General features: G+C 33.5%; 1 protein-coding gene across 5 annotated transcripts in view; it reads left to right on the top strand.

Annotated features, from left to right (window-relative positions):
- TRMT1L (tRNA methyltransferase 1 like) overlaps window positions 1-14990 on the top strand; it is a 35951-nt gene that overhangs the window by 7383 nt on the left and 13578 nt on the right. For 2 of the 5 annotated variants that reach the window (XM_035719306.2, XM_025430099.3), the window contains exons 3-10: window positions 133-246; window positions 2843-2907; window positions 4421-4550; window positions 6136-6259; window positions 6989-7068; window positions 8383-8632; window positions 9020-9232; window positions 11775-11965. In XM_035719306.2, coding sequence (XP_035575199.1) covers window positions 2851-2907; window positions 4421-4550; window positions 6136-6259; window positions 6989-7068; window positions 8383-8632; window positions 9020-9232; window positions 11775-11965 — 1045 coding nt within the window. In that variant the 5' untranslated portion in view covers window positions 133-246; window positions 2843-2850. Of the gene's footprint in view, window positions 1-132; window positions 247-2399; window positions 2544-2842; window positions 2908-4420; window positions 4551-6135; window positions 6260-6988; window positions 7069-8382; window positions 8633-9019; window positions 9233-11774; window positions 11966-14990 lie in introns of those variants that run through there. The other 3 variants (XM_025430100.3, XM_035719307.2, XM_049112162.1) reach the window with 3 other exon arrangements.

Raw genomic sequence — 14990 nt, 5'->3', positions numbered from 1 at the left:
GTATGTGTTGGGTGGAGGGAGTCCCCTGTTATTATTTTGTAGCTAAATCAACGCATTAATAGCTAGTCTATTCTGTGCTTTATTGGTTCTTTTTTTCTTTTCTTTTTTTCTTTTTTTTTTTTTTTTGGTCAGGAAACAAACAGTCTTGTCCATTGTGTCCTAAGGAAAAATTCAGAGCTTGTAATAGCCATAAGCTTCGTCGTCACCTTCAAAATTTACACTGGAAAGTCTCAGTTGAATTTGAAGGTTAGTATTTTTGTGCTTACTAAAAAGTAAATGAGTCAAGATTTGATAGAAGTTTTGGAATCTTATTGTGAGCATAATCAGTATTTTCCATTTAAAATTATTAGGGATTTAATGCCCTTCTTTTAATGTGTTTTTTAATAAAAGACCATGTAATTCTAGGCAATAGATATATATTGCAACTGTAGTTTAGTTTAGCAAATATTTATTAAGCGTCTCTTCTATACTGGGTACTTTGCTTGGTCCTGGGGAGGGGGGGAGTCCCCATAACTTTTTGAACTGTGTTTTAAAAAGTTAGACTTTTCCTTTTATGTTAGAACAACTACCATTTGACACATAATTTTGAAAGTGTAGTAAATGCAAAACAAAATAAAATATGTGATATGAATATTGGAGAAGACCATCTTTTTTCTACTGATGGCTTAAAAAGACTAGAGTTAAAAATAGTGGGCTATAAGATAGATATTTGAAATCATAGCCTTTCTTTAGATAAATGGAAATTAGTAAAAAGATACCAATTATAATAGTGACAAAAATGACACAACTTGGGGGACTAAATTTACCAAGAGGCCTCATCAAGAATAAAATTAAAGGATAAAAAATGAGATCTTACCAAGTTAAAAAAGACTTCCTAGATATAATGAATTATTATTAGATTCTAAGAGTGAATTATGTGAATTATTATAGCATTTTTGGAAAGAAATCTGGTAACATTTTTAAAATTTAAAATATACATATCTATCCACCAGGCACTCCTTCTTTTGGGAGTAAAAGAATCGATAAATAGGGAAAGATGTACAAGAATATTCACTGCAGCATGTACTTAGTGACAAAAACTTAAAACTAAAATAAAAAAGGGATGGTTGAATATATTATGGTATATATTATGGTACATACATACCAATAAATATTACACCATCAGTGTAAAGAGTATGTATTAGATCCATACTAGCTTACTCGGAAGGCTTTCCATGATAAACTGCTATTGAAAACAGCATGTGAGTAAGATTTTATGTTACATTTAGGTAAAAATAAAAAATATCTCCCAAAAAAAGCCCTAAAAAAAAAAAAAAGTTTATTACTAGTTACTTAGGGAAAAGGGAATTAGTGACTAAATCAGAGGCCATCTTGTCTTTTATGTTTAATTATTTACAAGAATATGTAGTAAATCATGTTGACTTTTTATCAAAAAAGAAAAATCTCAGTTAAAAAGTTATTTTCTGTATTTTTTATTTAAGCTATTATTTAACCTTTAGGTTTAGTCTTTGTCTTCCAAGTTTTTCTCAGCTCTTAAATGGCTCATGGCATTTCTTTACTTTCTTAAGTATATTAAGTTGTTGGTTTTTTTCACATGGTTGTGATCTGATCTGGTAGATAAGTGAGTATCATAGCTTTTGTCTTAGTAAGCAGGTCTTAGAGAAGTTGGTAAATATGTTTAAAACAGAAGCAGCAAGACCTGCTGAAGGAATAGAAGAAGTGAGATGTGAGGAGAAAAAAGTGAACAATGCTTGGGCTTGAGATTTGAGCAACTATAAAAATAGTGGTATCCTTTACTGAATGGAGAAGACTACATTAGGACCAGGGCTGGGGGAGAAGGCCAAACCTGCAGATTTAGACATGCAAAGGTTTAGATGCATCTCCTGGAGATGTCAAGTAGCCTGTCTAGATACGAATCTTGAGTTTGGGGAAAAGGTTTGGGCTAGATATGTATGTTTGGGAATTGTCAGAATATAAATGGTATTTAAAGCCAAAAGACTGCGTGGGATAACCATAGGAGTACATATCAGTGGAAAAAAAGTTGCTGAGTCCTGAGATACTTCCATAAGAACAAGTAAGAGAAACAGATGCAGGATATGAGAAGAAAAGAGTTAGAGATCATTTAGAAATCATTAAGACAACTGGAAGGCATTATCATTGATTTAAAAAGTGAAAAAGAGACCTGGTTCAAGAGGAAATGATATATTTAGTCCTTGGCAGTAGATTTTGAAATGCTGACCTGATAATCAGTCATATATCCTCAATAGGCAATTAGAGATAGAGATCTAGCCCTCAGGAAGGAGTTAGTATCTAGAGTTAGAATTTGGAATTCCTTCCCACAGAGGAGATAGTTGCAACCATAAAAGGCATTAAGGTTTCCAAGGAACAAAGGAGGTGTGGGGGGGAGTCATGTAGCAGATCAAGCTTACAGAAACTCTTACCTTTTAGGGTGGAAGAGAGGGAAGAGACCTATGAAGAAGATTCAGGAGGATGGGAGGAGAGAACTAAGTGCCATATCATAAAGAGGCTGTGTAATGGCAAATGTAGTATGATGCTAAGAAAAAGTCAAAATGTCAGAGAATAGCTGATAAAATTGAATCCCAAAGAAGCTAAATGACCAATCCAAGATAATACAGAACCAAAATTTAAATCTGGATCTCATATATTTGTTTTTGTACTATATATTACATAACAAATATGTAAAACTAAGGCAGTCTCATTCAAATAGGTTATGATCTTATAAGAAGAATCCCAGTTATTCTTATAAAATTTACTAATAATTTTAATGATAATTGAATATTTAATGAACAGTGATATGACAACCAGCCATTCTTCACTTTAGGTTACAGGATGTGCATCTGTCACTTACCTTGTCGACCAGTGAAACCAAACATTATTGGAGAACAGGTAATCAGATGTTAGATTTATTTTTAAATTCAGCTCTCTTTAAAGAAAGCACAATCTTTTTATTTTTTTTTTCTTAAGATTTTATCTATCAGAGAGAGAGCAAGAAAGAACATGGCAGGAGGGAAGGGGGAAAGGGAGAGGGAGAAGCAGGCTCCCCACTGAGCAGGGAAACTGATATGGGGCTAACCCTAACCTAGGACTCTGAAATCATGACCTGAGCCAAAATCAAGAATTGGATGCTTGACTGACTCAGCCACTCAGGCGCCACTTGTGATTAATATGCCCTTTCTTTTAATTTGTCAAAGAACGGACTCCAGAAACATCCTGAAATCTTAATAATTCTTTAAAAGTACTATGTTCATTTTTAGGATGCATTTAACTTTGGGGGAATACAAATTACAAAATATTTTTTAGTGATACTATCCTGAATGCATAGTAGCTGAACAAGTCCTCGTTATTAATTTTTTTCAGGTCACTTAAAAAGAGCAAAGTGGTGGGAGAAAGAAATCCAAACATTTCTTAAGCAATAATCAGGACAATGCTTGGTCCATCAACCCTATCCAGGGTTGGCAATGTTGTCAACTATTCTCTACTTGCTATTTGACCCCCAAGTAAATAGGAAGTAGAAGCTCTAAGGCTAAAAGGCGTCAAAAATAGGAAAAAGCCATGGGAGTAGTCTTTTTATTCTCAGCTAAATGAGAAATTATAAAGTGAAAATTTTTCATATGGACTGTTAGACTTTTTATTACATTTCTAACATTCAATGGTATGCTGAAACTAGCTCAAATTTCTAGAAGGCTTGAAAGATAGCTGTTAAATATGGCCATCATTAAAAATTATATAAACTTTAAAGTGAATAAGTTATGTTACCAACCAAGATAATAAATACTCAAATCTCATTACTTCTTATTATCTATTTTACTATTGTCTACATTCTTTGTGTATATTATATCTGGATGGTAGCCATGCTATCTAGGATATTGTACATCTCTTCCCAAACTCACATTTAGCGATGTCACATCAATCAGTAGCTTGAAATTTGTCATGATTGTAGTTTGAGGTTGGCCATGGTAGAGTATACATAACACAGAAAACTGCAAATACTACAAATCAGAGATTTGTAGTATTTGCAGATTACAAATCAGATTTATTTTCCTGGAGAACAATTATTAAACATCTACTAACACAGCACTGCTAATTTTATGCCACTCATAAGTGCTACTTATAGAAAATAAGGTACAAAAAAAAAAAAGAAAATAAGGTACAGTTATTTGCTGACTAGAATGGGAAAAATTAAAGTTGTAGTTATTATAAAGTAAATAAAAAGCACATATAAGTATATAGATAAGGAAGTAAAGATCGCTTCAAAGTCCCATGGCGGTATTAACTCTTTTCTATGCCATTATACAACCAAGACACACTAACAGAATTAAACTTGCAGTCTTAAATAAGCTTCTATTTTATTGTCTTAGTAACATATCTGTACATTTAAATTAAATACTCTGTTTGATAGATATCCAGTAAAATGGGCGCCCATTATCATTGTATCATTTGTTCAGCAACAATCACCAGAAGGACGGATATGCTGGGACACGTTAGGCGACATGTGAATAAAGGAGAGACGAAATCCAGGTATATTGCTGGTGAGTTGAGCAATCTCATTAACATACGTTGATAAGTAAATCTTTAAACAATGATCCAGTTATTTTCAGATATCAGGTAGATAAAATATAGCGACTTAACCAAGTCACTTAGTTTTAACTGTGTTAATCCATTATTTCAGGTTTCGTTTTCCTTCTGTGAGACTCCCAACAACATTTAACTTTCCTCAGTTTAACAAATACATTTAATGCGAGTATAAAAAATGGATTGATGCTAAAGTAAATATGGATATCTTAATGAGAGATTATAGACAACTGTGTTATACTTACTGTTGAAAAACATTGGAAAAAGGAAGTAGAATTATATAAAGACCATTTACTCTCCTGAAGTGATACCAGGTTATTAATAGCTTGTTATTACCGAGGAAGCCCTTCTTAAGAATTAAGACCTCATGCCCTACGGCATCCATTGTATGTAATGAATTAACTTCTCTTACATACATCTAGAATGGTACTATGTTCCTTTTTCAAGAATTGAAAAAAATAGTCACAAATAATTTTCTATAGAGCTTCATTTTCTCCTGGAATCTGGTTTGAGAAAAGGCTGATATTGTGAGGGATGTCACATGCCACTTTGGTAGATGTAGGAGAATATAAAATACAACACCAGGGAATATTACTATGATTTGGCATTGTAAAAAGGGAAATATGAAATATGGTTGCCGTGTAGTTTAACATTCTGATTATAAAGTTACGAAGAAATCCAAACATAAAGAATCTCGATTATTTTTTCCCACATATGAAGTATATGTATGTCTTGTTCCTTAAATATTTAAAATATACACACAAATATATTAGTATTTCATTTGAGTTGATAGCTACATGATTCTAATGTGTACTAAATGTAGAATCTTTTTTTTTCCCATTACTTTATACCCATCTGAATGTAATTTGTGATTTTAAATCATAGTTATAAGGAAGTGTTCTGAAATCCAGCATATTCAGGAAGTATAGTGATTCTTAGTCTTCCATGATGGCTAATGGAATGAAACAGAGATACTATATTTTATAACCATTATATCACAGTAAGATATATTTAGTAGTGTTTGATGAATACTAAAGGTATTTTAGGATTTTATTTTTGGTTTATTGTTCTTAACTATGTTTCATGATACAGATATATTGATGTTCTGGGCAGATAAGATTTTAACTTAATAAACTTTAGTTCCCCAAATAATTGAATGCTACTCTTTCCTAGAGACACTACTGAATAAATCAGTTTTGGGTTTCCTTTTTTTTTTTTTTTTTTTTTAATTTTTTTTTTTATTTATTTATGATAGTCACACAGAGAGAGAGAGAGGCAGAGACACAGGCAGAGGGAGAAGCAGGCTCCATGCACCAGGAGCCCGATGTGGGACTCGATCCCGGGTCTCCAGTACCGCGCCATAGGCCAAAGGCAGGCGCCAAACCGCTGCGCCACCCAGGGATTCCCGGGTTTTCTTTTTTTGTTATTTACCCAATTGGTTACATTAACAAAATATTATAAAGTTATTTCTTTTAATGTGTATTGATTTAGATGTTTAGAAATATTTTGTATTTCACTGGAAATCTTTTTTTTTCTTTTTAGCTTCTGCTGCAAAACCACCTAATGAAATTTTGAAAGAGACAGACACAGATGTACAAGTTTGTCCTAACTACTCTATACCTCAAAAAACAGATTCCTATTTTAATCCCAAAATGAAACTAAATCGGTAAGATAAATTGGAAAAAAGGTTATGGGATGTTTCAAACAATTACAAATATACTTTCTCAATCTTTATGTTCTAATATAGGGAAGTTTAATACTACGTACAGAATGAAAATGTTTTTGTATTTTCTCAGAATGATTGTTTTCTCTCTTTTTTTCTACCAAATTAATTTCTTTCTCAGAGTCAAATAAGCCTAACTTTATATAATTGATGAACAGGCTGGTACTTTTCTGGGCAAGTTTTATGAAATCATTCATGGTGAATGCTCATTTAGAGAACCCAATTAGATTGATAGTTTAATTTCACAAATGTTTAGTTCTTGTACTACTAGGTGAGGAATATGTTACTAGGTCTTCTTTTAAAACAGGTTGTACAAAAAAAAATAAAAAATAAAAAACAGGTTGTACAGTAAATAGGAACCCCGATTCTCACTATTTTTTTTTTTTTTTTTTTTTTTTGAGAGGTAGTGTGAGCACAAGGTGGGGGTAGGGGTAGAGGGAGAGGGAGAAGGAATGGGAATTTTAATCAGGCTTCGCATCCAGCTCTGAGCCTGGAGCCAGATGCTGGACTTGATTTTACAACTCTGAGATCATGACCTGAGCAGAAATAAAGAGTCAGACACTTAACCAACTGAGCCATCCAGACACCCCATCTCACTACTCTTAAATAAAATCTACAGTGATGAAGCCATGGTACAGTAAAATTATTTCAGATTATTGTACTTTCTTCTAGGCAGCTAATATTCTGTACATTGGCTGCTTTGGCTGAGGAACGAAAACCTTTGGAATGTCTAGATGCCTTTGGAGCCACTGGTAAATAATGCTTTTTTTTTTTTTAGAATCCCACTTTAATTGTCAAATTTATGCAGTATATTTTCTTAGAAAATTTATATGGATATTCTATATAGCAGGATATTTTGATATAAAAAATTAGAGATCCAAGGTAAGTATTTTTATTGTGAAAAATTTCAAATATATGCAAAAGCCCGATATGGAACTCAATCCCTGGATCATGCCCTGAGCCGAAGTCAAGCGCTAAACCTCTGAGCCACCCAGGGATCCCCTCTTTAATGTTCCTTTGTAAACTTATATCAGTTCATGGCAGTAAGTTTGCATGCTTCCCCATCTCTAAGATGGGAGTATTAGAACTTATTTCACAGGCTTGTTATGGGAACCTAAAAAAATTCATAAAGACCATGGCATGTAGTAGATGTTAAATACTACATTTATGAGACACATGGGTGGAGAAGATGGTCAATACTTTTGGTACATAGAGGGTTTCCTAATCCTGGGCCTGTAGCGCCATCACCTATATTGTAATGAATGTCCCTTATGGCACTAATCCAATAAGTATAGAGAGCCTGTGAGAAGAGGCTATCTTGGTCTGGATTCTTGATCATTTGCTTACATACAAAGTTGTTCTGTTAATTCACAATGGTGCTGTTGTGCAATGTTTGAGAAATGTTGGTCCACTAAAGTTGTTTTCATATTTTGGTGCATTAGATAAACTTCAGTGGGAGGAGTTCCAGCTTCCCATCCCCCAAGCAGAGTAACTCCACTCTTACTCACATTATATAGTGGGTTTCTCTGTAAGATTTTGCGTGAAAAGTGTTCTGTTGTAAGAGATGTAAAAAAAAGAAAACCCATTCCCCGAAATAACATAGTTACTTTATTTGAATAGAGGTTATGGGAAAGTTTTATTTATTTTTTTAAGATTTTATTATTTATTCATGAGAGACACGGTGGGGGGGGTGGTGGCTCAGAGACACAGGCAGAGAGAGAAGCAGGCTGCATGCAGGGAGCCCGACATGGGACTCAATCCCGGGTCTCCAGGATAAGGCTGGGCTGAAGGTGGCGCTAAACCGCTGAGCCACCCGGGCTGCCCTATGGGAAAGTTTTAGAAGAAATATTAATGAAAATCTGTTAGACACTTTTGTGTGTGTATATGTGTGTGTGGTAACTTTTCTTTGTAGGTTTTGAAGTGAGAAAGTAGAAAAAGAATTATTTATGAAAATACTAAGATTTGGAAACAATTTGGTGTTTTTATAAAGTAATATTATTATTATACTATTTTTATTCTTTAATTACTGTAATTTAAAATTCATTTTCCTTCACATTTCTCCTAAGGAATAATGGGATTACAGTGGGCAAAACATCTTGGAAGTGCAGTTAAGGTTACAATTAATGACTTGAATGAGAACTCTGTGACACTGATTCAGGAAAACTGCCATTTAAACAAATTGAAAGTGGTAGTGGACAGTAAGGAAGAAGAAGAAAGTGATGATATTCTTAAAGAAGGAGAAGAAAACCTTGGTAATATTAAGGTGACCAAAATGGATGCCAATGTACTGATGCATTTGAGATCTTTTGATTTCATGTAAGTGAAAGAAACTTGCTATGTCACTGTCTAAATGGTCCTGGATTATTTTTGTGGGGGAAGGGTTAAAAATAAAGACTGTTGTTTATTTACTTAAATTAATATAGTTTTTTCCATTGGCCTAAGGAATGCAATAAGAACATTTCCTAGCATTTAAAATAAAATCCTGGGCATGACAATTTTCCTCTAAGCCTGATTTCATCTTTATATGTCTAACGTATCACATGATCATTTTGTTACTTAATTTAAAAGCAGAATTATATACTTTAAATATATTCATAAAGTACTTTTGAATCCATGGAATTTTATCATTACATGTAATGACAATGGTATCATTTTGATTACTAATATGATTTTAAAATATATCTGTATTCTTTCTGATTTTAGACACCTAGACCCTTTTGGAACATCAGTGAACTATCTAGATTCTGCATTCAGAAATATAAGAAACCTTGGCATAGTATCAGTGACTTCTACAGATATCAGTTCTTTATATGCCAAGGCACAACATGTTGCCCGACGTCACTATGGCTGTAACATTGTCCGAACTGAATATTACAAGGAACTAGCAGCCAGAATTGTTGTAGCTGCAGTGGCAAGGTACCAGATTGACAGCAACGTACCTAGTATGTTTTGGTATATGATAGAGATAATATTATAAAAAGTACCAATCTCATTTTTCAAAATATGCACAAAGAACAAATTTCTGTATTCATGTCCATAATCTTGATTTGTTTGATAATCTTGGGGTTTTTCCTGTTATAATTTGATTTAAAAGTTTTGTGCCTAAAATAGTTTACTCTCTTGGGACGCCTGGGTGCCTCAGAGTCCTGGGATTGAATTCCACATCAGCCTCTGCACAGGAAGCCTGCTTCTCTCCCTGCCTGTGTCTCTGCCTCTCTCTGTGTCTCTCATGAATAAATAAGTAAATAATTTTTAAAAACATATTTTACTCTCTAATTAAGAATTTCATTAAATTAATAAGAGGAAATTAAAAATGAAAGTTAACTTTAAATCAGTTATTTTAACGACATAGGGCAAATGGGGGATAGCACCCCCGTGAAAAGCAAATGCAAAAGTTATTTTTATTTTTAAAATTTTTTTTGAAGATTTTACTTATTTATTCATGAAAGACACACAGAGAGAGAGGCAGAGACATTGGCAGAGGGAGAAGCAGGCTCCATGCAGGGAACCTGATGTGGGACTCAATCCTGGGACTCCGGGATCACGCCCTGAGACAAAGGCAGAAACTCAACTGCTGAGCCACCCAGGCATCCCCAAAAGTTGTTTTTAGATTTAGAGAAACATCAGGTTTTGGGCAGTTTTTTTGTTTTTCATTTATTTTTAAGTATGGCTCCATGCTGGGCATCATTTGCAGAAACAAGTTTATAAGCCATAATTTAAAAAATTTATTTATGTTTATTTTTGTTTTACTAATCTCTCTACCCAACATAGGGCTTGAACTCATGAACCTGAGATTAAGACCTGAGCTGAGGTGATCCCTGGGTGGCTCAGAGGTTTAGTGCCTGCCTTCAGCCCATGGCATGATCCTGGAATCCTGGGATCGAGTCCCACGTCAGGCTCCTTGCATGGAGCCTGCTTCTCCTCTGTCTGTGTCTCTGCCTCTCTCTCTCTCTCTCTCTCTCTCTCCCTCTGTCTCTCATGAAAAAATAAAATCTTAAAAAATAAATTAAAAAAAAAAAAAAAGACCTGAGCTAAAATCAAGACTTGGACACTTAACCAGTAGAACCACCTAGGTGCCCCAAAAAAAGCCATTTTGTTTTTTTCTGTGTTTTTTTAGATTTATTTATTTATTTATTTATTTATTTATTTTAGAGAGAGAGGAGGAGAGAGCTCAAGCAGGGGGAGCGGCAGAGGGAAAGAAGAATCTCAGACTCTGCACCAAGCATGGATTCCAATGCAAGGCTCTTCCCACAACCCTGAGATCATGACCTGAGCTGAAATCAAGTCAGAGTTCAACCCACTGAGCCACCCCAGCACTCCAAAAATTACTTGTTTTATGTCTATAATATCTCCTTTATTTGCATACTTTGAATAAAATGATGGCTTATAGTGGCGTCTGGCTGGCTCAGTCAATAGAGCATGTAACTCTTAATCCCAGGGACATGAATTCAAGACCCAATTGGGTATAGAGATTACTAAAACAAAAATAAAAAACATACATAAATACATTTTTTTAATGATGGCTTATAAACCTGATTCTGCAAAATGATCTTACCTACAAAACAAAAAGTTAGGTTTTTTTTCATCAGGATTTCTAAAACAGTTAAAGGCCTTTTTTTGAGCGCTCACTTTATTCAGAATGTTATGGTAGGAGAAAAATATGCTAATATTATATAAGTTGACACTAAGAGTATAACTAATGCATGATTAGCCAGTTCATTCACTAACCTCAACACTGGGTTCACAGCATTTAGATTGAAATTCCTACCTCAACATAATACAGATTATTAGACTTCATATACTTTTAGGGTTATTTCTAATTATCTGAAAACTCTGATACCCAGTGTGTATACATACCAAGGACTTATCGTATATACTTAAAAACATTTATAATGTAGCATCAACAAACTGAAATTCATACATATAAAATAAGTTTAGTATAGATAACTCCAGAGGGGAAACCAGGTACAGTAATGGTATATCAATTAGAATTTAATCCAAAAGTCTATAAAATTAATAGTGAGCAAAAACATTGCCTATTCATTTTTCACTGAACATTCAGCATATACTAGCCTGCATGTAGTTAGTCCTCAGTAATCATTGTTTAGAAGAGGTGTTTATAGATAAAAGGAGATAAGAAAGAAGGGTAGTGGTGATGACAAGAAACAAAGTGACACTGAAAAATCAAAGAATGTAGTGTAGGATACCAACGATACCATAATGGAAAATGTCCAGTTACTGAAGACCCTGCCACGCATCCTTTGTTACCTGTGGTTGTTTGTATAAAAGTTGTAGTAATGATCTTTTAAAAACACTGCTACTAAGAAGTGAACTTTATTTTCCCATAACCTATCCATAATTTACTATCCAGGTTAGTATTGTCAAAAAAAAAAAAAAAAGCCAAACATTTAAGAAAAATGATAAGCCCCCAAAGTAACTTAAAAATTTTTTTTTCCAGAGCTGCAGCCCGATGTAACAAAGGCATAGAAGTACTGTTTGCAGTGGCTCTGGAACATTTTGTGTTGGTCGTCGTGAGAGTTTTGAGGGGGCCTACTTCGGCAGATGAAACAGCCAAGAAGATTCAGTACCTGATCCATTGTCAGTGGTGTGAAGAGAGAATTTTTCAGAAGGATGGTAATATGGTAGAAGGTAAATTCAAGCCTTTCTTTACTGTATATTATGTTTATGTATAAGCCTCCAATGAATAAGTCTTTATCATATCCCTAATTATACATATTGTTGTCCTTTGATTTTTAAAGATTACAGTGCTAACTTTATTTCCTATACTGGATTTCCTTTCATCAACAGACAAGACATTCGTGTGAGTTTATTAAAGTTATTTACTCATGCTCTACAATTTATGTTCTCTAGCTCTGCCCTCTATTGAAACATCTAGAAATAACTTAGTTTCCACTATCACTAATTTTAGGAACAGAAGTCAGATTACGTCTTTGTTTAGGGTGTTTCAAATCACTAATTTTATAAAAATAATTATCATGTTTCTGGCTGAATATAAAAACTATCAGTTATAAAACTCATTCAGTAAACATTTATTGAGCTTCTACTATATGCCAGGCATGGGGATCAAAGAAAAAGATGAGACTTATGCCCTCATAAAGCTGTTTCTGTTTAGCTTTTCTGGGGCATAGAAACAGATGCCCATTGTTTTCTGTTAGATTCTTGGCATGTTTTAGTATGGATTTTTAAGAATTCTTTAGATATTCTTTAGATAGAATTTAACCCTTGTGATATGAGTTGCAAATATTTTTTATCATTTTGTGGTTTCTCTTGACATCTATTTTTTTAATCTTTCATATGCCAAAGTTTTTTGTTGTTACTGTTGTAAAGTTAATTTTCTTTTATGTATTCTTTATTTCATCTATAGTTAGAAAGAATGTTCATATTTCTATCTTCAGGATAGGTTGTGTTTTACTGAATAATTCACCTTTCTCCACCAATGTGAGAATACCTTCTTTTTCTTATACTAAAGAATATATTTGAGTTTGTTTCTGGATTTTCTGTTTTGTTCCAGTGGTTTAGTGATTTTCTGTTCTATTCTGTTCCAGCACCTCTACCACACTATTTTGATTACAGAGGATTTTTATCTTTAGTGTTTAATATCTGTTATGGCAATTCCTCTTCAAAGCTGTATTTTTGGAGTGTTCCTGATATGGGATCTTCCTTTTTCCTTAATAAAAGAGTAAATAAATAGACCAGCTAGTATTTTTTTTTTTTATTAAACTAAGGAAGATAGATATTGTTGTGGTTTTCAGACTTCTTAATAGCCTAGTATGCTTTTCATTTGTGCAAGTACTTTTGCTATAGTGTTAATTGATAGTGAGAACAGAAGGCGTCTGTCTGGTCATGTTCCTTTAGTTCTCTCTAGTGCTTTTTGATTCAGGGATGGATCTGAGATACCTATCATTTATAATGTTAAGAAAGTATCCTTCATTTCCAGTTTTGTTTTGTTTTTTTTAAGATTTTATTTATTCATGAGAAACACAGAGAGGAGAGAGAGAGAGGCAGAGACACAGGCAGAGGGAGAAGCAGGCTCCACGCAGGGAGCCGGATGTGGGACTCGATCCTGGGTCTCCAGGATCACGCCCTGGGCTGAAGGTGGTGCTAAACTGCTAAGCCCCCCGGGCTGCCCTTCATTTCCAGTTTTATTGTATTTTAGCAAGATGTTGAATTTTGTCATGTATTTCAGCATCTGTGGAGATGATTATGTAGTATTTCTTAGGTGTATTGATTTGATTAAATGTAATAAAATTTCCCAGTAATTAACCATTCTGCCTTTCTCAATAAACTACTGTATCAAGAAGTATTTTCTTAAAATGGATTCTATATGCTAATTTTTTAAATTTTATTTTACTATTCATAAAAGAAATGGTGTATAATGTTCCTTTTTAGCATCATTTTGATTAGGCTTTGGAATATGTTTAAACTTAAAAAGAATTTGGAACTTTGCCCTTTTTTTTCAGTGGTTGGGAACAGGTTAGCTTTAGCTTTTCTGAATTATATACATAGAATTGAGCCAAGTGGTATCTATTGGTTCTTTTTAATTTTCTTGCTTTCTGTGGTTATATTCTCTTTTTAAAATTTATAATACATGTCCTTTCTGCCTTTTCTCTTGACTGCATTAGATACTGGTAGATACCCTACTGTTGTTCATTTATTATCTTTCTTAATGTTTTACTTTTGTGGTAGTAAATATGTGTTACAAAATTTGATTTTTTTTTGGTTTCAAGTAATATAGTTTGGCTCTTGGTGTCATAAATGAGGTAATCAGCCTCCCATTTTCCCTTCCTAATTTGTGTTCATTATACCATTTATTAGAATGTAACATATTCTATTTCACAACGAAATCTACACATTGAACGTGTTTAGTACTCATCCCTCTTTTTGCCATAATTTCTGTAATCACTTAAAGAGTTGAGAGTTTGTGTGCCTTTTAAAAGTTTTTATACTGTTAATCTGTTACTGAATATCATTGTAACTTTTCCTTCTTTTATGTGACATGATTATTTTGCCTGGCTGCCCAAAGGAATATTTATTTTTGAAGTCCCGTAACTTTACTAGGGTATATCTTTTTAGGATCAGTTTTCCTAAATCATGGTGTACTCCTTCAGAGTTTCAAATCTTTCTTTATTTTGAGAGAGTTTTCTTAAATATATATTTAATTCTGATGTTTAGCTTTTGTATTATGCCTCTGCTAGATCTCCTCAGCCCGTCTTTAACTAGCATTTTATCTCCTAGAAATGTTCACACAGATTTGTAATTGTTTTATCTTCTTCATGTATGGCCATTTTACCATTATGAAATGTCCGTCTTTATCTCTGTGATATTTCTCTGAAAGCTTAGATTATCTGATATTAATATAAATACCACTCTTTTAGTTACTCTTGGCATAATATATTTTTCTCATCCTTTTACTTTCAATCCATAAGTATCTTATTTGATCTTTTCCTTTTAATTCAGTCTGATCATTTCTGCCTTTTGATTGAGAGTTTTAGACCTTCCTACTAAATGTCATTCTTGGAATTGATTGGCTTTATGTTAGTTCTTTTGCTATTTGTTTTTATGTGTTTCATGTCTTTTTGTTTTCTATTTCGCCTTTGTTGCCTTTTTTAGTGTTAAACATATTTTTAGTGTGTCATTTTAATCCCTCTACTGA

Source organism: Canis lupus, chromosome 7 (genome assembly GCF_003254725.2).
Source record: "Canis lupus dingo isolate Sandy chromosome 7, ASM325472v2, whole genome shotgun sequence".
In the NCBI taxonomy this organism is placed as follows: Eukaryota; Metazoa; Chordata; class Mammalia; order Carnivora; family Canidae; genus Canis; species Canis lupus.
This window is presented reverse-complemented; position numbering and strand designations above follow the sequence as displayed.